The sequence below is a fragment of the Meleagris gallopavo genome, chromosome Z, assembly GCF_905368555.1.
Source record: "Meleagris gallopavo chromosome Z, MGAL_WU_HG_1.1, whole genome shotgun sequence".
Classification (NCBI taxonomy): Eukaryota; Metazoa; Chordata; class Aves; order Galliformes; family Phasianidae; genus Meleagris; species Meleagris gallopavo.
In genome coordinates this window covers 39539679-39566472 of record NC_139435.1, presented here as the reverse complement: position 1 = coordinate 39566472, position 26794 = coordinate 39539679, and the positions used below count along the sequence as shown (strand labels likewise).

At 37.0% G+C, this 26794-nt stretch overlaps 1 protein-coding gene across 1 annotated transcript in view; it reads left to right on the top strand.

Annotated features, from left to right (window-relative positions):
• Window positions 1-26106, top strand: part of RASEF (RAS and EF-hand domain containing) — a 40114-nt gene extending 14008 nt beyond the window's left edge. Inside the window, exons 4-17 of the mRNA XM_085213013.1 lie at window positions 2230-2325; window positions 4199-4276; window positions 4758-4873; window positions 6071-6139; window positions 7243-7327; window positions 8278-8369; window positions 12227-12458; window positions 14063-14200; window positions 14343-14490; window positions 15447-15528; window positions 17214-17328; window positions 18202-18321; window positions 19835-19911; window positions 21990-26106. Of these exons, the coding sequence (XP_085069139.1) occupies window positions 2230-2325; window positions 4199-4276; window positions 4758-4873; window positions 6071-6139; window positions 7243-7327; window positions 8278-8369; window positions 12227-12458; window positions 14063-14200; window positions 14343-14490; window positions 15447-15528; window positions 17214-17328; window positions 18202-18321; window positions 19835-19911; window positions 21990-22098 (1557 nt within the window). The 3' untranslated portion in view covers window positions 22099-26106. The remainder of the gene's footprint in view (window positions 1-2229; window positions 2326-4198; window positions 4277-4757; window positions 4874-6070; window positions 6140-7242; window positions 7328-8277; window positions 8370-12226; window positions 12459-14062; window positions 14201-14342; window positions 14491-15446; window positions 15529-17213; window positions 17329-18201; window positions 18322-19834; window positions 19912-21989) is intronic.
• Window positions 26107-26794: the final 688 nt, after the last annotated feature.

Sequence of the window (26794 nt, the reverse complement as noted above, 5' to 3'; positions counted from 1 at the left end):
GCTCACTTGCAGTCTTCATGCAAAGTACAAGAATCCTTTTCCCCTCTCATATTGAAAACTTGAGTAGAACCACAAGTGTCTGTCTAATTCTAAGCAGAAAGCAGTATAAGATAATTGCTCTGCCTGTCTTGCCTGCTTCCTGTCGAAGTGTTCCTAAATTTATGTGATATACTACCTAGCTTTGTAGTAAGTGTACGAGCAACAGTTCATGCAAAATATTCTAATCTGGATGAAAGAAGTTCACTAGTTAAAATGTGTATTCTAGCCATGATCATTAGTTTGGTAGCAAAAACTATCTACTGAACCTTTACATATTTGGTATGTGTTCTTTCACAAAAGCATTTGCAAAATAGGAAGCAATGAAGTGCAGCCCAATGGGGCGAACTTAAATATCTCTTAGCAATTGAGCTGTGAAAGAAAATGGAATTCTGACAGATTTGCTTCAAATGTTTTTTTTCTGTACAAGAGGAAACATTCCTCCTGTCAAAGTCTGTTGTTTTCCTAGTAACAAAATACAAAGCATAAAAAAGATCCCATCCCAGCAAAATAGCATATGTATATTTAACTAATTACAATGAAACTTTCAGAACAGAAAAACTTACTATGGAGAATATGCATTTTTATTAGAAAACATAGGCATATGCTTTGGAAAATTTCTGTTCTGCATGAAGTGGTTAATCACTGGAAAACGCACTGTAAATCTTATTCCCTACTGTAAAAGGATGACCTGGATGTGTGCATTTGTTGAGTTTGAGAACATCTGCAATTAGGTGTGATCCTTACATAAAACCTGCTATCTATTATCTGTACATAGTTTATGCTTTAGATTCTAAAAAGAACCCTCATGATTCAATAAAATGCCTTGTAGTTTGCAGTGATTAAGCTAGATCTAGTCTTTGGATTGAAGCGTAAAGAAATGGTAGGGCAGCAGATTTTATCAGTGTTAGTTTTCAGATTGTCACTGAACTGGGATGGAGTTTTCACACCCAGATATCAAAGATGGGCTGTGACTTGTTTCCCACAGTGCTTTTCTCATTTTCACTCATGTACATTTTCTGTAGCTCATAGCTCCTCGTACTCCACCTCCTAAAACGCCCTGAGAGTAAATGTAAGATATTTACTTTGTGGGATTGTGCTCAGCCGTTAATCTTACAGCCTGTACTCATGACCATTGTTTGCTAGAGTGATCTCACGCCACGGTGACACCTGCCTCTGTGTGATGGTATCTTCGGCATGAGCCTATCCCCTGTTTTATTTCTTCAGGGAAGCAAATAGTTACCAACAATACATAAAAGTCTGGTACAGGGACCAGCAGTCAGAGAATCTAGCTTAAGCTGATTACTTTGACTGATAATCATTTTAACACACGGATGTCAGCATCTGACTGCATTCCGAACAAAGTCCACACTTGCCATCTCTTGTTTGGAAGCATAGCCTGCCAGTCTCTTAGCACGTCCTGCTGCTGCCATCTGTCCCCCTGACCTGTGAACTATACACCTCTGCACCCAGGAGTGCTAGGCAGAGCTGGGTGCATGCTTTTCCTATCAGTCCCAAAGTCTTCTTTGTCCCAGTTCCATGTCTCTTTGAATTAAAATGATTTCCCCAATAGTGCAGCTGGTTTAAGATCAACTGCTGTGTGAAACTCTCACAACTAAGAATGCTGCCATCATCATATCTTTCACCAAACATGGGCCTGTAATAGTGAAATGCTTGCAAGCAAAAAAAAATTGAAGAAAATGAGTAACTAACTAATGGTTGCACAGTAGTGCTGTTACTAGCATGTTGTATCCCACACCACAAAAGACCGCTTTGAAAATAAGGGTGCAATGCTCTGACCTGCATGTCTTTCTGTACAGACATCTGTATATATAATACACACCTACATAAGTGTGAAAATGAAAACTGAACATTTTTCTTTCGGGTTTGTTTAAGACGTTTAAAATGGTTAAGTGCAGGACACTGATATGAAAGCAAACACTGAATTCAAGGCTGAACCCATATCTTTGCTTTTACCTCAATGTTTTGTTTCTCTAAGTATTTTATAAGTGGACTGCAATATTAGAACCAGTGCCTGTGGATCTAAGGAAAGGGTGATTGACTTAGTGTGCAGACAAAATTATGCGCATTAATCTACTGGGAAAAACCAGTTTGGCTTTAAGTTGGTAGATGCATCTTTTAAGAAACATTTGAAACTTCTCTGAACATTTAATAAAAAAAGAAATATTATAGGAGAAACGAAAAGCTGAAGAAGCACTAAATGAGCTGAAGCGCCAGTATGATACTGAAGTTGGAGATCTTCAGGTGACTATAAAAAAACTTAGAAAGGTAAGTGGCTTGAACTCATGACTTGAATTTTTAGTGTAAGAGATTCTTACCTTATGAAGGGCCTTCTCCAAGATGGATATGCAAAATGTAGTCCTCTAAGTTTATGTGCCTAGATAAATTGCAACTAAAAATATGTTTTTTTGATTTATGTTGTAGTTCTGTGCTGTTGTATACATTTTGTATAATCTACTGAAATACATAGTGAAGAGACCTGATAGCCAAATTCTCTTACTAAATAATCCATCAAGATATTTCTACTGAAGTTAACTAGTCTTGTATGTGATACGTTAGAAACATTTAATATATTGCCCCTGATTGTATTTAATAGAATTAGAAACAGACTTGAAAGGTGGGCCTGAATCTAATGAGGTTCAACACAGCAAAATGCAAGGTTTTACACTTGGGCTGGAGGAATCCTCGGCATATATAGACTGGGAGGAGCAGTCCTTGAGAGTAGTCCTGGAGAGAAGGACCTGAGGGTCCTGATGGATGAAAAACTGAACATGAGTCATCAGTGTGCTCTTACAGCTTGGAAAGCAAATGATATCCTGGGCTCCATCAGAAGAGGGATGGCCAGCAGGGCCCAGGAGGTGATTGTCCCTCTCTACTCTGCTCTTGTGGGGTCTCATCTAGAGTACTATGTCCAGGTCTGGAGCCCCAAATACAAGAAGGACAGGGAGCTCTTGGAGAGGGTCCAGAGGAGAGCCACAAAGGTGATCAGGGGACTGGAGCACCTCCCCTATGAAGACAGGCTGAGGGAGCTGGGCTTGTTCAGCCTGGAGAAGAGAAGGCTGCAGGGTGACCTCATTGCAGCCTTTCAGTACCTAAAGAGAGCCTATAAACAAGAGGGGAGTCAACTCTTTGAAAGGGTAGATAATGGAAGGACAGGGGGAAATGGTTTTAAGTTGAAGGAGGGAAGATTTATGTTGGATGTCAGGAGAATATTTACTGTGAGTACTATGGTAAGGTGCTGGAACAGGCTTCCCAGAGAGGTTGTGGATGCCCCGCCCCTGGAAGTGTTCAAGACCACACTGGATGGGGCCCTGGGCTGCTTGGTCTAGTATTAAATGTGGAAGTTGGTGGCCCTGGCTGTAGCAGGGGTGCTGGAGTTTGATTGTCCCTTCCAACCCAGGCCATTCTGTGATTCTCTGGTAGATGAAGTTGGCAATACAAATGCAGTATATTGATCTAATACAGTGTTTTTGTCAGTGAGCACATTTCTTTCAGTTCTTATGGTTGAGATAATTTTGAGCTCTAATTTTAAACAGAAATTACTATTGGAATTAGTTATTACTAGTCTAAATCTAATTCCAATCTTATTAATTCAAAGCGCAATTGAAAGGTAAATTGACATCTTAGATATGAATATAAATTTGACCAGAATTTTTGCAACCGTTGAGGATTTATTTTTATTTTTTCACATTGAATTGAACTTAAAAGAGCACTGATAGAAATGGAAATTTCTCATGAGAAACATGAAAGATTTTAATAAATACACTATACAGAATTGACAGTACATGAAGTAATATATACTTATATATTTATGTTAGTGGGGATACACTTGTTACAGACTTCTCAATTGCTGGGTTTTGCGTTCCAAATTGTACACATTCAATACCTGTAGCTAATTCCAGAGTGCAAAGTAGAAATTAAATATTTGTAATGCATTAATGTAAAAAATCATACAGAAGACCAGAAGTTTTCAGAATAATGCACCCTACTCATAAAGCTGGGAATACTGTTGACTTTTAAATCTTTACTACCTGTAACACATTCTTGGAGTTATTTGATATGATTTTAATTACGTTTTATGTATTTTAAATGACAGTAATCAAGTATGTATGTTAATTGGGTGATTTTACAATCCTTGTAGGTTGAGGAGCAATCCAAAAACATAAATAGCAGGGAAGATGTGATTGAACTGAAAAAGAGAATACATGATATGTTGCTGGTAAGAAGTGTTTATCATTAATACATTAATTTAGCTTCAGTTTTATTCTTCTTTCAATACAGATTTTTTTTTCATATTTAATATTATTTAATAAATAATTAAATTTAAGTTAAATGCATAATTTAACAAATAAGAAAAGAGATAAACTTCTAAAGTTATTGATAGCTATATGAGGATCTCTAACGAAAAAACAGTTCTATGTAATGTTTATGCACATTCTAGGTATCACATTTAAAAATGGCTTAGAATGGTACAATCCCATTTTTGTGGGACTGCGAAGTCCAAAAGTCAAATTTCAGTGAATCTTGCCTACTGGTTCACTGAATTCTCTGATGTTTAATTCTCTTTTCCCACCTCTGCTGAGCTTTCCTAGTGTTTCATTTTTATGTATTATGTTGGTTTTTATTTAAGTGTCACAATATGCCAGCATTTTATGGAGATGATTGTGACGGCTAATATTTAATATCTTTCTTTTATACAGGAAAATCAGAAACTTAAGAAAGACCTCTTAGAAGCACAAACAAATATTGCTTTTCTCCAGAGTGAGTTAGATAGCTTGAAAAGTGAATATGCAGATCAGACTTTAAACACAGAAAGGTAAGTGCTTTTACTTGATTACCTTCACCAGGAAAAGAATCTTTTGTTTCATGTAGTTATAGTGTATTATGCCAGTAACTTACTCTCTAAATTTGCCATAGGCAGGTGAATATTTGACACCATATAAATTCTACCATGACTACTGTTCATTGTCTTGTCAAATATCTGAAAGAACTAGGTCTAGACGTAATGCAAACACTCACAATTGTTCAAGGAAATCTAATGGGGACTTCAGTTAGGAGTACAAGTTTTTTCCTCCATGATTTTCAGCCTGAAGAGTATCTCTACTAATATTAGCAAAAGTAGTTTGGGAAGCTGTCCACATCCATCTCAGCTAGTTCATCTAGAACAAATAAGTGCTGCTTCTAGACATTCAGGTTGATTTAGAAGAGTCTTCATGACAATGTTACTAAGCTATTGTCTTCATATAACATAAAAGGTATTTCAAGAGGCATTGTATCCTTTAATGTGATTATTTCACTGATCATAGAATCACAGAACTGTTTGAGTTTAAAAGGACCTTTAGAGGCCATCTAGTCTAACTCCCTTGCACTAAACAGGGACACCCACAGCTAGATCAGGCTGCTAAGAGCCCCATCCAGCCTTACCTTGAAGTCTTCAGGGGATGGGGCATCCACTACATCTCTGGGCAACCTGTTCCAGTGCTTCACCACCATTATTATAACAAACTTTTCTTACACCCATTCTAAATCTCCCCTCTTTTAGTGTGAAATCATCTCACAGGTCTCCATCTCAGCTGAAACCATGACATCCTCTTGAACCAAGGCATGCTGTGACAAGGCAGAAGCAGCTGACTCTTAGCTTGCTGAACTTGGGATGCTGCCCCTCATCTTGTGGGCCCATGGGATGCCCAAGACCTATCTGTCCAGCCCAACTCAACCCAATAACTCCACGCTGCACCCCTCACCTTTACTTTTCATCAACAGTTTTTGTTGAGATGTATTGGCAACGTTCAATGAAGTTAGAAAATGATTTTATTTTATGTAAAAATGCTTTTACTGCATTCTAGAAAGCAGAGATCTATACACTGAAAAATTTAATTCAGAAATACTTTGAAAAAGTCTATTGTGTCTAACACCAAATAAATTGAAAAAAAAAATCTTCTATGAAATGTAACTTTATTATTTATTTATTTATTTATTTATTTATTTATTTATTTATTTATTTATTTTGTAGAGACCTAGAAATGATTCGGGAGTATACTGAAGACAGAGATAATCTGGAAAGACAAATTGAAATCCTTCAGTAAGTTCTTAGCTGTTCCGATGTACTTTTAACAAACATAATCTCTACATAGGCACAGGTAAACATTTCTATAGTTATGCAAAAGACTGGGATGAGATTTGGGAAAAATTATCGAGTACTAAAATGGCTTCAGTTCTCACGGAAGGTAGTCTGCTGATCTATATAATTTCATCTTACATTTGCATTCTCTTTACTTGAGACTGATAGAATCAGAGAATCATAGAAACACCAAGGTTGGAAAAGACCTCCAAGATCATCTAGTCCATCTGCCCACCTATCACCAATAGGCCTTGGATTAGTAGAAAATGGTGCTTGTCTCAGCTGTGTTGGCACACCAGTGTGACTGCAATGGAAAGCTGTGGTTTCCTTTTATTGTGGATGAAGCAAGAAATACAGCCATTGAAATGACTTGGAAAAATATGGGCAAATTGCTAGGAGTCATTTAGAATGCATATTCCCAATAAAAGATGAAAAATACATTGGTGCAATGGGGATGGATCATTAGCACTGACAAACCCACTGCTTGGGACGGAGCACCTGCTGAGGTCAGCTCTGTCCACTGCTGCTGCCGATAGCTGAGCCCTTTGCTGCCCAGACAGCAGACTCCAACACCACAGAGCTAGGCTGTCTCCCATCTGAGTTGTGTTTCTCTCAAATGTTTTTATTTAAGCTTCTCATTTCTTCAGACAAAAAAAAAGATGTATGAGATTCCACTTCTACAAATACTTTTGGAATGGTATTAGTTGCCTTTCTGATTTTTCCTTTTAGCCTAACATAGTTGTGCGCCAGGCAACTACTATACACTCCAATTTTTGATAGCCTATTCGTGTACTGTTCATGCCTTCTAAAACCATATCTATTTTTTCTGCCCTGCATGTTACAGAAAGACTTGGGAAGACTTTACGGCACTTTTTTTTTTACATTCAGTCATCTGTTTAAGCAAAATTTCTTATCCCACATTAATCCTTAGTATTCATCTACAGCAGAATAAAACATTTTCTGTTAAAATGCATTTTTTTTTTTAAATTTTATTTGCTTATGTTGTATAGTTTTTAAGTTTAATTTGTTATAGTTTTATAAGTTAAACTATATTTCCTTGTTAGATCGGCTAATAGAAAACTACATGACAGCAATGATGGTTTAAGGACTGCACTTGAAAACAGTTTCAGCAAGTTCAACAGATCATTGGTATGTAATTCTAATTTTGCTAGGCATTAGGAGTAGCTATACTAAGCAAACTGAGCTGTATTCAGTGGTCTTTCTATGGGATTACATTTGTATGGTTGGATTTCAGTAGATTTTAAGGTGCAACAACACAGCTTTTGCTCCAGCAAAGTTTTAGGTGCTTTGGAAAATAATGAATTTGTAGCCAAATGTATCTGATGAGATGAACAAGTTAGCAGTTTCTTTCACAGCAAAGGAAATGTGTCTGAATTGTCTATATGGGAGCTCTTTAGCACTGAAAACATACATTTCTAGAAAACTACTTCTTTGTAATTGATCTGAACCTAACTTCAGCTTCTGTCCAGGCAACTCAGTGGGCTAACAACTAACAGAGACTGTTGATAATGGGGACCTTTCTCAGACCTTTTGGGCTTTTTTGGATTTTTTGGGCCTTTTTGGAACTATTAGAAATTATTAGAAATCAGTATTAGAAAGCTTTCTAAACTTTAAAACTATTAATTGGCAAACTCCTGCATCACTGGAAGTGCAAATAACTGTTGAAAAATAATTTAGAGAGAATAATGGTCCTACAGTAACAATACTGGACAGAAAGATTGAAGATAGAATTTTCTTCTGACATGCCCCAAAGCATACACAAGGAAAACAAATTCTGTCTCAGCTAGTGACATAATCAATGTAATAATCCTTTTGGAAATTCCTTTTATATATATCTAATGGTTGAATGCGGCCAGCAAGTCCAGCATTAAGGCAACAATGGAACCTAAATGGGGTACGTAGTAGCCTTTGGACATCTAATCCTATTTAAAGAATTAAGCTTATTTAAAAATAAGTGGTTGGATATACACGAAAATACACAGTAGTCATTTTGTTGATAAACACTTTAATCATGATGAAGTTGATGCTTATATTATGTTCATCAAACTTATTGTGCATTTATTATTTATCTATTGCAGCGGTTAGCAAATACCTCACCAGGAAGTACTGTTTCTAGAAGCAGTCCCAAATGTAGTGGTGGACAGTCTCCTCTGAACCTGCGTTATGACAGGTAAGCCAGATTTGCTTCTATTAACTTTAAAAAGACTAGGTCATCACAGATGTCTTAGAAGATCAAATATTGTCAAATAAAAGAGAAAATAATTCTTCCTGATTTAGAAGAAATATGTAGCAATAGCATAAGATCCATAGTATGGTGAATTCAACAGCAATGTTTTCAATGACATCAGGAAGTTCAGAAAAAATTTATTTAGTGGTAATGGTGAATGGTGAATGGAGAATTCAGACAACCTCTTGATGTTTTTAGTTTAAGTCTAAATGTCCTCTCCTTCCTCCATTACCTATATAACAAATATTGTTACTGGTCAGAGCACCTGTGGGTTCACACCTACTGAATGAAAGTCCTTGAATCATAGAATCATAGAATCGCTAAGGTTGGAAAAGACCATCAAGATCATCAAGTCTAACCGCAGCCTAACCAAACTACCCTACCTCTAACAAATCATCTACCTAAATCATGTCCCTGAGCACCACATCCAGACAATTTTAAAAGACATCCAGGAGTGGATCAACTACCTTCCTGGGGAGCCTCTTTCAGTGCTTAACAACCCTTTCTGTAAAGAAGTTCTTCCTGATATCCAAACTAAACCTCCCCTGATGCAACATGAGGCCTTTTCCCTTTGTCCTGTCACCTGCCACCAGTGAGAGGAGACCAACCGTGCTCTCACTGCAATCACCTTTTAGGTATTTGAAGAGAGCAAGAGGGTCTCCCCTCAGCCTCCTTTTAGCCCCAGTTCCTTCAGTCGCACCTCGTAGGGCATATTCTCCAAGCCCTTCATCAGCTTTGTTGCCTTTTGATGAGATCATGTTCAGGTCTTGCAGAAGCTCTCACTGATATCGCAAAGCTCTGGATTCAACTTTGAGTGCTTTAGATAATGCTATTTTGTGAAATTTTTATTTCATTTTTGTTATTTGAAATAACTGGAAATGCCATTAAGAATTTGTGTCCATATTCAATTCATAAATTCTTTTACCTTATTCTTTTTGTGTTACTTCAAACCCTACATTGATATTATATTTTTCCACTGAGAAAAAAATCTTTAGTAGGGATTAAGTTGGCTTCTGCTTTGCTCTAATAGTATCCACATTTGTTCAGAAATGTATTCTACTATCTGGTGTGGTTGCAGGCTATAAAATTTTGCTTGTAACAAACTGATTTCTTCTGCTATATGCAGATAATACCTGTTTCCCTCTATTGAGAAATTTTGAGAGATGCGATCATATCAAAGTTGTATATTAGACTGAATAATTTTCTGATGTTGGGGAAAAATTAACTAAAATCTCTCTGGATATTTAGAATATACAATCATAGAATATCCCAACTTGGAAGGGACCCACAAGAATCATCAGTTCCAACCCCAAGCTCCATAGAGGACCATTCAGACACCAATGATCTTTCAGCTCGGGTCCGTGCCCATTGCCCTGGGCAGGCTGTTCCATGCCTGCTTCCTTGTGGTGCAGAACCTGTTCCTAACCCGCAGCTGCCCCTCCCCTGGCATAGTTACATGCTGTTCCTTCAGGCCCTGTCACTGTCACACAGAGCTGCCCTTCTGCTCCCTGTGAGGAGCTGCAACCACCATCAGGCTGCCCCTCAGCCTGCCCTGATCTGGGCTGAACACACCCAGAGACCTCAGCTGCTCAGAATGATGGAATCACAGAATTGTAGGGGTTAGAAAGGGCCTCTGGTGATAATCTAGTCCAAATAATATGATGCTAACTTAAATAAACCAATATGGAATAGGAATTTCCCCCCTTTCTGGACAACCAAAGTACATAGCTCCTCACACAGTGTGCCATCAGACCTTTCCCCATTTCTGTGGCCCTCCTTTGGACCGTCTCTAATAGCATCTTATGTTGTGGCACCCAAAGCTGCACCCAATGCTGGAGGTGAGCTATACAGCAGAGTGGGACAACCACTTCCCTCACTCGACAATGTTGGTCCTGATGTACTGCAGGATGCAGTTGGCTCTTCTGGCTACTAGGGCGCACTGTTGGCTCACATTCAAGTTGCCACCAACCAGGAGACAATAATCCCTTTTTGCAGGGCTGTTCTCCAGCCCCTCACCCCACAGTCCGCACGTAGAGCCAAGGCTGCCTCATTCCGGATACAGAACCTGACACTTGTTCTTTCTCATGCCAAGGGTGACCACCCTCAAATTTGTCCAGATCTTCCTGTAAGGCCTTTCAACCCCTAAAGGGAGTCAACGCTCCTACCAGCTTAGCATCATCCACAAATTTACTTAGAACAGCTTCCATATCCTTATTGGAATCAACAGTGAAAACATTAAAGAGAAATGCCCTTAAAATGGAGCCCTGCAGAATCCCATTGGTGACAAGCAGGGCAACTCTTAGGCCATAGCCTCCCTTCGCCCAATACAGCCAAGTTCTGGTTCTCATGGGAGAGGTGGCATTGCCATGGCCTGCCAATTGCTAGAAATACAGGGATCCTGACAACAGAACACCACTTGCTGACAAACTTGTGGTCAGGAAGCACAGGCTTGAGACTAGGAGCTTCTTAGATTGACCCTTCCCTCCCACTGTGGGAACTTCGGCTTCTAGAGAGCTGCAGCGAGCCCGAACCAAGGGAAGTAGACTCACCAGAAAGTGATGTTAAGCCCATAGAGGTGGACCTACCTCCAGAGGATGAACCGATAGATCCACCTCTATCAGGCCCGGGCAAGCACTATAGCATTATGCTTGTCTGAAGACGTTGCTATATCCATTGGCGGCGCAGCAGGCGTTCTCAAATTCCATCTCAACGTTGAAGAGTCACCATTCACCAGAGAGCCCCTGGGCCCCTGCTGCTCTCTAGAACCCCTTCTTTCCCAGCCCCCATTCTCATCCTTCTTCAAGACCTTTCACTTAGTTTAGTGGTGTCCTTCCAAGTACTTTAGAAGAGAGTTTATGTGGTAGGAATAAAACTTAATAGGCATGATTAGGCATGTTATTAGAAATGATTTAGTAGTGTCAAAAGACAAAAAGAAATATGTCTCAAAATCTGCTAGTTTTCATTAGTTTGTCACCTGATAGCAGATTATCATTTTGAAATATCGATTTGTATTCAAACATGTTATAAGCAATTTACATTAGTAATTACCTTTTTTCTTCTTCAGCTGTGCAATGCACATAAATCTAACTTGCTTGAAGTGCATATGAAGTTCCTAGTAATGAATCCCTGCTTCAGGAAGGCTGAAAATTCACTAATAAAGGCTTTTATTTAGTGAATGCCTAACAAGCTTGACTTTTTATAGCATGAGACCTTCATTTGTATTTCACTGATTTGCTATAGGCTAGCAGATATGGGAATACAAAGAGCATGAATACTGTGATATTCCACAACAAAGATAGCACTTGTTCCTTTCATTATTCAGTAGCCTGCAAAGATGAAAATTAGACAGTTCTACATGTTATTGCATGGTACAATGAAGTCCCTAAAAACCATATATTTTGGCTCTTCTGTGGCATGCACTGGAAGGACCCAGCCTCTCTGGCAGAAATTTTTATAGACTTTTACTGATATTGTCTTTTCTAGCAGGGAAGTACTTCACATCTATTCTCATAGGACAGAGCGAAACTGATTTTTTTTGCCATATAAATTAACAAACATTACTACAGAGATTTATGCATTAAGTTTGTAATCTGGGTACCCAAGAACTATGTTTTTTAAAAAATTTATAAACGCAAAATAAGGTAGTACCGTATGTGTTAAATGTTATGGTTAGCATTTATAGGTATTCAACATTCTAGAATGGTATAGATTTTGTTGGAAAAAAAAACAAAGCAAAACCAAAACAATTGTGAAAGAAAATTTATTTGTTCTGTTGTTTTTATTTAATACTTGCTTTTTAGGTCATCTCCATCTTGTGTGGATGAAGATTACGATTCTTTAGCCCTTTGTGACCCCATGCAAAGAATAAACTGTGAAGTTGACAGCTTACCTGAGAGCTGTTTTGACAGTGGTTTGTCCACCCTGAGAGATTCAAATGAGTATGATTCAGAGGTGGAATACAGGCATCAAAGAATTTTTCAAAGACCACAGTGTATGCAAGAAAGCTATGGCGGTGATGCTTCTGATACAGACGTAAGTACAAGACTTAACTGCCTCACTAGCACCTTTGGTTGGAGGCAAGAATGAGATGGATTTTTGCTGATTGACCATATAGAACTGAGTATGTGGATTATATGTGCTTTTTTTTTGTTTGTTTAATAAGCTTTGAAATTATTGCCTTTTTTTCATCAAGAGAGGCCTTGAACACCTCCAGGGTAGGGTCATCCAGAACTTTTTTGGGCAGGCTGTTCCAGTGCCTCACATCTTTTCTCCAAGTGAAGAATTTCTTCCTAACATCTAACCTAAACTTCCCTTTTCTCAGTTTAAATTCCTTCCCCCTGTCCTGTCACTATATACCTGTGCGAAAAGCTGGTTCCCCTCCTGTTTCTAAGCTCCTTTCAAGAACTGAAAAATCTCAATGAGATCTTCCTGGAGTTTTCTCCAAGTGAAACAATCCCGGCTCCTGCAGCCTTTCATAGCAGAGGCACACCAGTCCTCTGATTATCTTCGTGGCCTTCCTCTGGACCCTCTCCACATTCTTCCTGTGCTGGGGGCCCCAGGCCTGGACACAGTATTCCAGATAGGGCCTCACAAGGGCAGAACAGAGGTGGACAATCACCTCCCTCTCCAGGCTGGCCACCCTTCTTTTGATGCAGCTCAGGATACCATTGGCCTCCCAGGCTGAAAGTGCACACTGCTTGTGCATTTTAAATTTTTCATCTACCAGGACCCTTAAATCCTTCTTGGCAGGGCTGCTGTCAAGGAGTTCATCTCCCATTCTGTACTCGTATCTAAGATTGCCCCAATTCTAGCACTTGGCTTTATTGAACATCATTAGATTCTCGAGGTCCCACTTTTCAAGCCTGTCTACATCCCTCTGAATGGCATCCCCTTTTTCTGTTTATTGGCTGCACCACTCATCTTAGTGTCATCAGCAAAATTACTGAGGATACACAATCTCATGGTCTAAGTCATTGATAAAAATCTTGAAGAGTGCTGGTCCCAAGACAGACCCAGAGGGGTGCTGCTTGTGACTAGTTTCCAACTGGATATACATCAATTGATAACAACTCTGCCTACAAGCATGCAGCCAATTCTTTATCCGCTTAGTAGTCCACCCTTCAAATCCATCACTCTCCAATCTAGAGACAAGGACTTGATGTAGGACTGTGTCAAAGGGCTTGCATAAATTCAGATAGTCTACATCAGTTGCCTTTCCTTTGTCCACCAATGCCATCACTCCATCATAGAAGGCCAAAGAAGTTCGTAGAACCAAGAAGTTCATATTCAGAATTTGCTAGTGTTTTCACAGTACAAAAAGGAACATGTAGAACAATACTGAAATACATCCTCTATTAGAGTTATCCTTTGAACTTGCTGTAGAAGTGGTTATTAGTGTTATTTATTTGGTTTAGAGAGTATATGACTTAAGAAAGGTGTTTAAATTCTCACAACAAAGAAGAGAAAAATCAAAGAGTTTCAGCCGGGATTGCACAGTTGATTAATCCAGTTGATTAATTGCACAGTTATTAAATCCAAACCGTTAAAAAAAGAGATTTCAATCAGTTTTAGCTGTATCATTGCAAGCAGAAAGCGTATTTTTGCACTGAACTGAACATGTTGACTTATACTTTCAGGTTCCTGAGATCAGGGATGAAGAAGCATACAGTCCTGATAACAGCAGTACAATATTAGACTGGAAATCCTCAAGACCAGTAAGTCGAAGCAGCTCAGTTGCTTCAACAAGGAAATACATATCTGCTCTGACTCCTCAGGTAACCAGTTCTCTAGGAAAAAAACAAAACACAACAACAAAACAAAAAAAAAAACAAGCAAACAAAAAATGAACTGCATTTTAATTAGTTTTATATGAGATTAATCAGGTGGTTTTTTTTTTTTCTTTTCCTTTTTTTTCAGTCAGATGCAACAGAATGTACTCCAAAATACCCAAGTTCAGAGAAGGCTTACAAGATTGTTCTTGCTGGAGATGCAGCAGTGGGAAAATCTAGTTTCCTTATGAGGCTTTGCAAGAATGAATTTAGAGGCAATACCAGTGCAACCCTCGGTACTGTTGTTGTTCTTCTTAAATACTAAAGTGAATATTACTGTTGTTATGCAAAGGTAGTGGATGAAAAGATTACCTCCTATGATTGCTAGGTTTTCTGAGTATACTTGCAGTCTTCAGATGGTGAGCCGTATTTGAGCACTGAAGCGTAGAACTGAGTAACTGGTATTTGGAGTGGATAATGGGATAAAACTCTGATCTAGTTATTCTTTGTTAAGCCCAAATTCTGTTGCTGAATAAATCAAAGTACCAATAAAGGGAGTTTCAATGTAATGAACTTAGAATTTATGTCCAGGCTTTGTCACAGTATTTATGGCCATCTGGTCTTCTCATTCTTTAGTCTTGCACAATAGCCTTTGTTGTATTTTTATATTGTTCTTTATATATATATTTATTATATATATATTTATATATTGTTCTCTCTACATATTGTTCTTTATCTCGATTTCTTCAAAGTGTCATTGGAGTTGGAGAGATTTCTGACTGGCTTATTGTGCATATTGCTTTCCAATCAAGTAATAGTTATGTATTTGTTTTATTGGCTCAAACTTAGGAATTTGTTATATTTTTGTTATAATTTATTTTTCCCTTTGCTGGGATTTGAAATAAAGTCTCTCTTACAAAACATTTTCACCTATAGGAGAGTTTTGCAAAATGAAGCTCAGGTGGATCTTGTTTGTTGATCATAATGCTAAGTTTGTATCAATGTTTCGGGGAAAATATCTGGTTCTAATATTCCTTTAAACATTTTTCTAAAGACAAATTAAATATGTATTTCCATATTCAGGGGATTATTGCAGTTCAGCGCTATATGAGTGGATCTCTCTATCTAGTACAAGCAATGTATTTTGAGATAACTGCTATATCCTCTTATATGCAGCATAACATTCAACTTTCTGTGGATTTTTTAAGGTTGTTAATGTGTTTTCTTAGACTATATGAATTCTTCTTTTCAGGTGTTGATTTTCAAATGAAAAGGTTAATTGTTGATGGAGAACCTACAGTGCTGCAACTGTGGGACACAGCTGGGCAAGAGAGGTTGGTGACTGCCTGCAACTTAAGTCATTTTAGTGTTTCGTTTTTTTTCTAAATTAAATTTGGATTTTTTCATCTAGATTTTTATCCTGTTGCTGTCTTTGTTCTTACAGATCTGCATTTCTGACAATTTATATTTGAGATACTTTTTACTTATATTTTCCTTGAAATTCCTGATCCTGATTTGCCTTGAATTTAGTATATGAAAAATCTTTCTTCTCCCAGAAACTCAAAAAATGCACAGGGGAATTGTGTAGATAACTAAGTATGTAAATAAAGTTCTTTGATTTTTTTATGTAGAATTTTCACAAAATTCTATGTCACTTACTTGCAGAGCCATTACTTTACTGATATCTTGTAGGGCTCATTACAAGTTTAATCTAACATTCTGGAAGTCATAGAATCATAGAATCACCAGGGTTGGAAAAGACCTCTCTGATCATCGAGTCCAACTGTCTACATATCACCAATATTTTCCACTAAACCATGTCCCTCAATGCAACCTCTAAATATTTCTTGGAAACCTTCTGGGTCAGTGACTCCACTGCCTCCCTGGGCTGACCTGGGAGTGCCTGACCACTCTCAGAGAAGAAGTACTTCTTAATATCCCACCTGAACCACCTCTGGTGTAACTTGAGTCCATTCCCTCTAGTCCTATCACTAGTTACATGGGAGAAGAGGCCAACTTCCACCTCACTATAACCTCCCTTCAAGTAGTTGTAGAGGGCAATAAGATCACCCCTGAGTCTCCTCTTCTACAGTCTAAATAATCCCATCTCCCTGAGCTGCTCCACGTCAGGCTTGTACTCCAGACTCTTCTCTGGTGTCACTGCTCTTTGAACACGCTCCAGGGCCTCAGTGCCTTTCCTGTAGTGAGGGGCCCAAAACTGAACACAGTACTTGAAGTGTGACCTCACCAGTGCTGAGTTCAGAGGGATGATCACTTCCCTGCTCCTGCTGGTAATGTTCTTTCTTATACAAGCCAGGATGCCATTGACCTTCTTAACCAACTAGGCACACTGCTGGCTCATGTTCAGCTGAGCATCAAACAATACCCCTAGGTCCATTTCCTTTACATAGTCTTCCAGCCACTCTGCCCCAAGCCTGTAGCATAGCCTGGGGTTGTTGTGGCTAAAGTGCAAGACCTGCACTTGATTTTGTTGAGCTTTATTTCGCTGTCCTCAGCCCAGCAGTCCATCCTGTTCAGATCCCTCATTAGGGCCTTCCTGCCTGAGGCAGATCAACACTTCCTGCTGACTTGATGTCATCTGCAAACTTACTGAGGGCGTACTCAGTGCCCTCATCCAGGTCATCAGTGAGATACTGAACAGGACAAATCCAAATCAGTTTTATCTATTCAGTGGCTCTGTACTAGTCTGTGTATATTTACTTTTACCTAAAAGAGTGCTTATGAGACATAGGAAGTTGGAGACACATTCATTCTCCTCCCACATAATAATTTTGTGAAGAATATTTTTATGTGTAATGTAATTACCCAGTTGTTGTAAAGTTGCTAAGTAGACTGCGCTATGTTAAAAGACGATTATAACTGGTGAATTAATTCCTGGAGTTATTTCCTGGAAGTTTATTGCTTCATATTTTTTTCAAATGTAGCAGAGTAATCCACTCTGCTACACTCTGCAGTGTAATTCCTTAGCCTTACACAAGTCTTTTTGTTTCCTTAAAAGATTCCGAAGTATTGCTAAATCATACTTCAGAAGAGCAGATGGTGTCTTACTCTTATATGATGTAACATGTGAAAAAAGCTTTCTTAATGTGCGAGAATGGGTTGATATGATTGGGGTAAGTATCTTAAATATCTGCAACTTTAAAACTATGTTTTGTTGTTCTAATGTCTGACTGTCTGAAGAAAGAAAGGATGGAAATCTTATTCTTTGCTTTAGAACCTTTTAGATTGTTTTGTTTAATAGGTAAAACTTGTGTAACTCAGGAATTAGCCAAACTGCAGTCTCTTGTGTAAGTGCAAACTAAATGGAAGTTCTATTGTTATTAAAGTATATTCTGATATATTTAGTGTTAAAATGAATGCATTTTTAATATGAAAGGTCATCACTGTTCCCGTTCACTTCCTTTTGGAAGAAACATGAGAGCCCATTTCAGATACCTTCCTGTGGATGGCTTGTCTATTCCTTGAAGCTCCCACATTTTAAATCAATATATTAAATTCTTTAAACTAGCCATTCTCCAGCTGAAATTTTCAGTATTTCTATCTGCTACTACTTGCTTATTTTAATACAAATTTGAATTTGATGAAAAGAATTTTTCTATTGTGCCACAGTTGTTTAATTGGAGGGAAAACGTAAGCAAAATTCCTCTTCTTAAGGCATTTTTTTTTAATAGTAAAATAGAAGTTGATTACTCTTCCCACAGTAGTTTTATCATAAAGCATTTAGATAGTAACTATTTCTGCTAGAACATTAAATTCATGGTTGTGTAACAGAGTTTATGAGTATGGATGCATATCTCTGCAGGCTGATGTTTAAACTGGCTTCTTGAAATATGTACTCTCTCTGAACAGTTATGTAACATATAAAATTATGTGTTTTTTGATAGTGCATAGGAATTTTTGTGGGAAGGAAGTCACTATGACATGATGCTAGTTAACTTTTTTTATTCTGAGAATTTTAGCAGTAAGGAAAAGAAATTTTTTTACAGGATGCAACTCATGAGAATATTCCAATTATGATGGTAGGAAACAAAGCAGATCTTCGCCAAGCATTTACAGAACAAGGGCAAAAATGTGTACCTTTAAGCTATGGAGAAAAGCTGGCTATGGTAAGATCAATGGCTATCTTTTCAGTATAAAATGGTTTTAATAACTTAATCTGGAAACTCTGTGAATAACTTGTAAACAAAAGTCATTTACTAGTCACTTGTTCAGATCTAGTTATTAGGATTCATGATTAATTTTCATGAAAGCTTTTTTTTTATTTTGATGCTGCTTGCTGAGCTAAATTTTGCCTCAGTGCAGCTAAGCTGAACTTTTTTATTTTCTGGGATATTCTTCTCAGCTTTCATGTTTCTAAGGTGAATGGATCAGGAGACAAAGTTTTTTAACCTCCAATAAGAAATTGGCAATAGAATTTTGCCACTGAAATGAAGCATGCTGGTAGGCAGATGATAATCTTAACCTGGCTTTGAATCATATAATATGTTAAGTTCTAAGGTCCTACAAGGATTATCAAATTCATCTCCTGTCTCCACATCTAATCATCCAAAATTCAAACCGTATTTCTGAGGGCACTGTCCAAATTCTTCTAGAACTCTGGCAGGATTGGTGCCATGACCACTGTAAATGGGAATCTTTTCCAGTTGCTATGGTTTCATCCAGATGGACAGGTGAATTCACAACGACTCTTAAAGGAAGTGGGAAGGAGAAAATATGATGGAAAAAGAAGGCTTATGTGTTGAGATAAGGATAATTTAACTAAAGGGAAAATAAGGAAAAAAAAAACAACCAACCATATAAAAGCCGTGCAGAAGCAGAGATGGAGAGTGAGCATTTCTTCTGTGTTTCCCATTAGTAAGCAGTTTCTGGCTATGTCATGGGAAGCAGGGCCTCCATATACATAGCAGTTTTTTGGGAGGACTCATTTTTTCATAACGAGAAGTCCCCTCTGACCTGCCCTCCTTTCTTTCCCCCCTTTTCCTCATTTTATTGCCGAATATGACATATGGTATGGTATGACATGTCCTTTTACTTTGTTTGGGTCAGCTGTCCTCAACCTACTGGTTTTGCTTGGAGTCATTTGGAGATAGTCTTTATGCTGTGCCAGTGTTGTTCAGCAATAATAAAACATTGATGTGATATCAACACTCTTCTTGCTACAAATGTAGAGCGCAATGCTATTTGGGCTGCTGTGGGGAAGGTTAACTCCATCTCATCCAGACCAAATACACCAATATGAACTTCTTGTGATGTAACTCCATCTCATTCCCTTGGATTCTGTCACTGTCACAGAGAGCAGAGCTCGATGCTGCCCTCCACTCCCTGTGAGGAGCTGCCATCAGGCCTTCTGTCAGCCTGCCCTGCTCTGGGCTGAACACACACAGGGACCTCAGCCACTCCAAATAGTTCTTCTCCTCTAGATTCTTTGCCATCTTCTCTTCTTCTAAATTGCTTGTACAATTTATTATATCAGGACAGGGAGCATGGCTGATAATTATGGAATTATGTTTCTGGTTAAGCTGTTGGTTGAGCTAGAATACTGGAATGATGCAGATTATGAGTGGATAACAGGCTGAATTCAGTAACCTGTCCTAGCAACTCTTTCTGTTTTGCTCACAGACTTACAATGCTCTATTCTGTGAAACAAGTGCTAAAGATGGATCTAATATTGTAGAAGCAGTTCTTCATCTTGCTCGGTAAGTAGTCATGTTTCTATTTTCAAAGAAGCACAGCTGAACATATTTTATAAAATAGACATTATATATAGATTTACATACAAAGACATGCATGTACATATTTAAAATTGTCCCAACATCAAGTTCAACAAATTAAATTAGAAAATGAATGCCATGTTGAATCTATAGAGACGTGTGAAGCAGGTTTTATTCTCAGTGTAGTCAGTGGTTTTGCTTACAAATGTTACATAGTTGTCTTATTTATCGATATTTAAATTAGAACTTAGTTATGGACCTAACAGTTTTAAAACTTGGTGAATGAATGATATGTTTAATGGTACATGGATTTACTTTCGTAATTCTTTCATATACATAGATCAATTTCTAATACTTACAATTATGCATATAATTAACTCTTAATTCTGTCACATCTATTAATACATGTTCAGTTTTGTTCCTGATCATTCTAGTCTCACATATTTTCTTTGATGTCATGTCACTTTCTCTAAGTTATTTAAAAGACAGAACTCTGCATTACATCCATTTAGCAAAATGGTGTTTCTGTGAAGAATGTGAATCAAACATTACACTTTTACAACTTTTCCAAACTGTTCTGTACTGCAGTGTTTTGAAAGGCTGGAAGTAAGAAATCCTCAAGCTCAGATTTCTCAGTTCTAGTCATCAAACTCAAGGCTACAATTACGACTATATTAATTAATTTTTTTTTTTACTTACTCATGCAATAATCAAACTTTATGACATTTGGCCAGTATTTGTTTATTCAGTGTTAAAACATGGCCTGAATAAAAATACTGGCTCTTTGGAGAGCATCATTGCTTCTTCACATTTGGTCTTCAAGAACACATGTATTTCCAAGAAAACAACTCAACTGGAGATGCTACATGAGCACAGGTGTTTTGTTTTTCTGTTAGTGTCAACATTAGTTGCTGATTGAAATGACTCATTTCCAGGAATCTGTGACTTAATAAATTAGAGAGCTTACTTAACAGTTACATAACATTAATCACAGTTGGAAAATTCTCTCTAATATTTAAACATGATAGATTTGTTTAACTGCCTCAAGGATAAAAATGGCAGTTTGGCAGTTGCAGCATTTCGTTTCAGAACCTCCAATTTTTTTTTCCTTTGGTAGGTTCATAGTTCCTTAAATGCTCTAGACATTACCTAGAGCCTTGGTCTGGAATGGTTGCTTGCAATTTCTTGAGTTTAGTAATACTTATTCTTTGAAAGAAACGTTTTATTTTGAAGCAAAAAAAAAAATTTTTTTTAAAAGTATCATTAGGGCAGATAGTCTTTCAGACTAACCTGTTACTTCTTTGTAGGATTCCTTTCTCCTGTTTGTTTTGTTGAATAATATGATGCTCTGAATTTAAAATTCTCCCAACTTCATGAATTTATTCTATTGATACAAGGAGGATTTATATATATATATATATATATATATATATATATATAATATTACACACACACACATATATATTTTATATATATATAAATATATATAATACGTATACATATACTAGTTAGCAAGAAATTCAAGAACTTGCTTTTGAGTTTCTAGGAGGCCTTATCACAGAGGCCCTGTAAAGATACAGAATTTCTCATACGTACACGACTTTTAAGTCTGTATACAAGACATCCAGTTTGTGTTTTTCTTCTGAGGATGAATTCATACTTGAAATTTAGTTTTTTGTTTTTTTATTTTCAGCTTTGAATATAACCTATTATAGTAATATACTGAAGCAAAAACATTAAAGAAAAATGAGCAAAAGAAAATAAAAGGGAAAAAAGAACATTGTGGAGTTCTTACATATCAGGAACCATATGTACAGTGATTTGTATGGAAATATTGATTCAATTTCCTGAACAAAATCTTAGAAGGCATGTTGATTCTGTGGACTAAAAATTCGGAAAGTATTTCCTGGGAGTTAGGTGATGTTGAACTGTGTAAGATATACTGGAAGAAACAAAATAGTAAATTTGAACTTCAATAAGAATACATTAATTGACTGCAATACATTAATTAAACTACATTTTTATTGTGTGGCTGTTTTTCTCTCTTGTTTTTTTTTTCACAGTGAAGTGAGAAAACGAAGTGATAATCAAGATGATACAAGGTCGGTAACCAACCTGGCTGGGACGCCCGTCAAAAAATCAGCACTCATGAAAAACTGCTGCAATGTTTAAGTCACAGACACTTTTCCTGGCATAAGCAATTTGTATTTAAAAAAAAAAAAAAAAAAAAAAAAAGGGAAAAAGAAGAAGAGAAGAGAAAAGAAAAGAAAAAAGAGAAGAAAAGAGAAGAAAAGAGAAGAAAAGAAAAATGAAGAATTTCAATTATGTATTCTTTTTACTATGGTTTTATACATTTGTGTATTTAGGAGTTGGACATCATGGAAAAAATCCAGACACTACTTTCTAGTAATCCATGTTTATACACTTGCTTTGACCCTTAGTCTCTGTTTTCACTCTTCTTAAGCAATGAAATCAATGAAGAGAGCTCAGAATCAATGCTACAGTAGTCAGTGCACTGTAACATACTTTATCTCTGAAAATATAACACTGTAACACTGTAATATATTTTATCTCCTTTACGTGGTTTCTTTTTGGGTTTCTTTTTGGGCTCATTATTTCTTACAGAATATGGTAGGACAGTATCATGTATCAGTCATAGGAACAGAAAAAAAGTTCTGCCAAGAATGTGAATTAATTTAATCTTTTTGCTGATATTTGTGTATCTAGTTTTTTGAAGGTCTTGACCTACACATTCATGAAAAATTTCCCAGGAAAACCCAAAGCCATTAAAATATCGCCCACTTACAGGTAAATCAAGTTCAGGACAAAAGGTGGAATGTTTTTTTAGGAGAAGACAGTGGCAGATTTGTAGGCTACTGGAGTAATTTTACAGCAGTGAGTTAGAATTTATTTAAATTATTTAAAGAGTTGAGTTCAGTTGGGAACTGAAAAGTAGACTTTATTTCTAATACTACACAGCTCAATAGCGAAAGAAACATTTGCATGGACTATTACAGTTCCAAATTCTAGAGAGACCTATAATACTTGTGATAAGCAGGATGAGATGAAATAATGTTTCAGTACCCTTCTGTTTGTTGAGACTAGATCATTGACAGTGTAATAAATAGAGAGACGTGGATTGTAATTTTCCTGTGTTTTTCAAAAGCTTTTCATTCAGACATTAATTGAGGGATTGTAATGGTACAGAGGAGTCTGTTCTAATGTAAATTCTTTATGCATTTTTCAAGTTTTAGGTGAAAGAATTATTGCACACACACAAGCATCTGTATGAACCATTCATTGAAAGAAACTGCTGGAATGAATGGCAGCTACCCATGTTAATGAGAATATTGTTGCCTGACTGTAAGAAATTTCCAAGATACTGAGCAATAAATGGTAGTTTTAGATGCAAGGGTTTCTAAGATCTGAGTTATTATTGCTTGTCTTAGTTCCCAAAATTCATATAATGTAGTAGAAATTGTAGATATTTCTATCATCATCAGTCATGGAATTGTAGACTCGTGGAATGGCTTGGATTGAAGGGGACCTTCTGCCCTAGGCAGGGTTGCCACCCGCACCAGATCAGGCTTCTCAGGGTCCCATCCAACCTGGTCTTGAATACTTCCAAGGGTGGGGCATCCAGACCTACTCAGGGCAGTGTGTTCCAGTGCGTCACCACTCTCTTAGTAAAATATTTCCCCCTAACAATGATTTTGAATCTCCCATTATTTATTTTAAAAATAAACCACTATGTAAAAATACGAATCTGTTTCCCCTTTTTGATACCATCTGCTGCTGCCAAGAACAATTTGGCTGTGGTAACTATCAGTAGCTGAATAGATCATATAATTTCAGTCGCTGTAGGCTGCTGAAAGATCACTGTCTACCTTCTTCTCTTCAATAGTGTAATTCATTTCAGAGCGCCCCTGACAAATGTGGCTTTCAGATCTTTGAAGTTAGCAATGTGTGTGCGTGTGCAGTAATTCCTTTCACAGCCAAGGTTCTTTTCACACAGAATGGTGTGTGAAGGTTCATACCCTGTGGAGAACCAGGTTGAAGGACATGAGTTCATAGATTTACTTTTTCTCTCTCCTGGATTTGGCCATCGGTATTTTGGATGCTTTTTCTCATTTATTATAATGAGCAAAATCTATCTTGTGTTGTTTGGCCAAGCTATATAAACTGAATCACTTTGTAAGCTACGTAATTTTAATGTGTATTGTGTAAAGCAACAGTGTTTTATTTTTAAATAAGATTCAGGGTTGGAAACTGATAACAGAAGTAGTTTTTTGATCAGTGTGCAATTGATTACTGGAAAAAGCACTACTAAATGGGGATATAGCTATAGCTCAGTTTGAACTGTTTTTAGAAATTCTGTGATGATCAGCTCCATCAAGTCTGAATCTTCACATACTACCAGGTAGAATGAATTTGTGTTAAAGCGAAAGAATTTGGAATAAAAATATTTATTTCAATGTAGAAACAAAAGCATTTATTTATAGATGGAAATAACAAATATTTAAGGTTTTCCATTGTTCTGCTTTAAAAAGTTACCTTGCCTTCTACCTGAAATGTAAAGTGAAAAGTATCAGCTTTATGCTCTGACATAGTTGCACTATTGTACTTTAAATGTTTTTATTGTTTTACACCATACTTGAGAACTATTCATTTAACGATACAAAGCTATTTTTTTAGTTAGTGGATGTATTCCCTTAATACATGTATTTATTCAGAAAGGAGAGGCTTTTCATGTCTTTCCTCACAATTTGTAAATATATATATATTTTTTCAGTTGATATGGAAGTATTATTTTGTCCTGTATTGTTTCTGACCTTTTCTAATTGTGGCATAGTGCACATTTCTGAGGCAAGAATTTCTGTTAAGACACTCTGGAAATATTGGGATCAAATGAGTGTTCTAACCACCCTGTGAATTACATTAGTGCCTTAATGCTGCACGTTTGGTTAATTATTCTTAAATATGTAATTATAGCCTAACATGGATTGGAGGTTTCAGTGTATCTATTTTTATACTGACTGCAAAATCCTCTTTTGTTTTAGGAAAAATAAGTAACAGTTTTGTATCTGCATGCGTGTTCCAAGGAAAATACAGGCCGCTCCTTCAAGGAGCATTATGCAGACGTGCACCGCTGCAGATGCCCAGTTCCTAATAGAGTCTGTGCCAGAGCAGACAATCTGTTGCAATATATGTCCCTGTACAAAAGTTTCCTTTTTTTTTTTTTCTTTTCTTTTTCTTTTTTTTTTTCCCCCGCCTACTGCTGTTCAACAGTGCAACAGTGCTAGGTAAACTTTCTAGGAAAAAAGACTTCAGTGAAAGATCCTGATTCATAAACAAAAGGGAGTTATTTCCTCATATAGTTTTCATAGACTTTACAGTCTTTATTATTATAAGAAGAAACTTCCAAGATGTTCCTTACTGTAATAAGTAATGAAAAAAATAAATGCAATATCTCATCTTCAGTTCAGATGTCCTTTACCACTGTTTTTTTCCACCTTTGGTGTAGCATGATGCTGTCCCTCTGATCATGTTCAGGCTTCTTATGGGTTGAAGAAACTTTTTTACAGCACTAAAGCCTATAGTACTTTTCTCCTGCTGTGTCAGTATCTGGCCAAATCCTTTCTTACTGACCTCCCTAGGACTGGTAACATTGTTATTGATCATTGCCTGTTTTTTTTTGTTTTCTCCCACGTTTTTTGTTTTGTGAGAAAATCTTCCCTGTGGTTAAAGAGAATTTGGCTCAGACGTATCCAGAATGCAGGTGAAAATGCATTATATTGTTTGTAAAATGGAGTCAATTTCCTACTGTTTCTGCCCTTTGAGTTAGAGCTATAAGGGAGTGTATATGAAATGAATCATATTAATCAAGTGGCTGAGTAGCCAATAAACACAAGCTGTTGAGGTTACTGCAGTGAAGTGTTTAAAACAGCAATGTATTTTCTTACTAGTATGGGGAAGAAATTCAGTGCCAATTGCACATGCCAGCTTTTAATTAAGCCAATATATGTAAATAAGGCTCTAAATTGTTAAAACTTTAAAAACTTTATACTGTTTACAATCAGAACTGTGGTGTGCATCTGCTGTAATTTTGTATATGTTTGAAAAGAGCTGCATTCTCTGTGTTGAAAATTACTGTACAATAAAGTATACTTCAGTTGCTTATGTTCTGTGTTGTATTTTCTTTTGTTGCTGCTCATGGGCAGTAGCCTAACATAGCATCTGTGACTAGTCAGCTTTATGCAAGAGTGATGCAAACACCAGTACCTATGTCTGCCCTAACTCTTGATCTCACTGAGCAGTTATCAGTTTGTATCTCTGCAGAGAGATGTTCCTGGCTGTGAATCTCTAACAAGGCTGGATCTTCATTCTTCTTGGGGGTTGGACTCCATGATCTCTGGAGGTCCTTTCCAACCCCTGTGATTCTGATTCTGTGATTCACAGGGATACTTTAACACCTCAGTCTTCACTAGTATGTGATAATAGTATCATTCAAAAGAAAAAGGTAATAAAAAAATAGGCCCATTGCAAATATTATCTATGTTGGACTCTGGATTTCAATTGGAAAATGCTTAGGGGTCCATAAATCAAAGAAAAAAAGGCCCCCCAAATATAAATAAAATGCTTCTTCAGATAACTGACAACTTTAAATGTTGATACAATTGGGACTTCAGAGAAAATTATTGTCTGCTATCTTCTTACAAATTAATAGGTACAATACTCCATAAGCATGGTTCTTATTAATTAAAAAACAGAGAATAACCTACAAGAAATATTGTAGACTTTTAAGTTCTCAGATTTACTGGCAGAACTGCTCTGATTTAGCCTGGAAACAGCAGCTGCCATTCTTTCA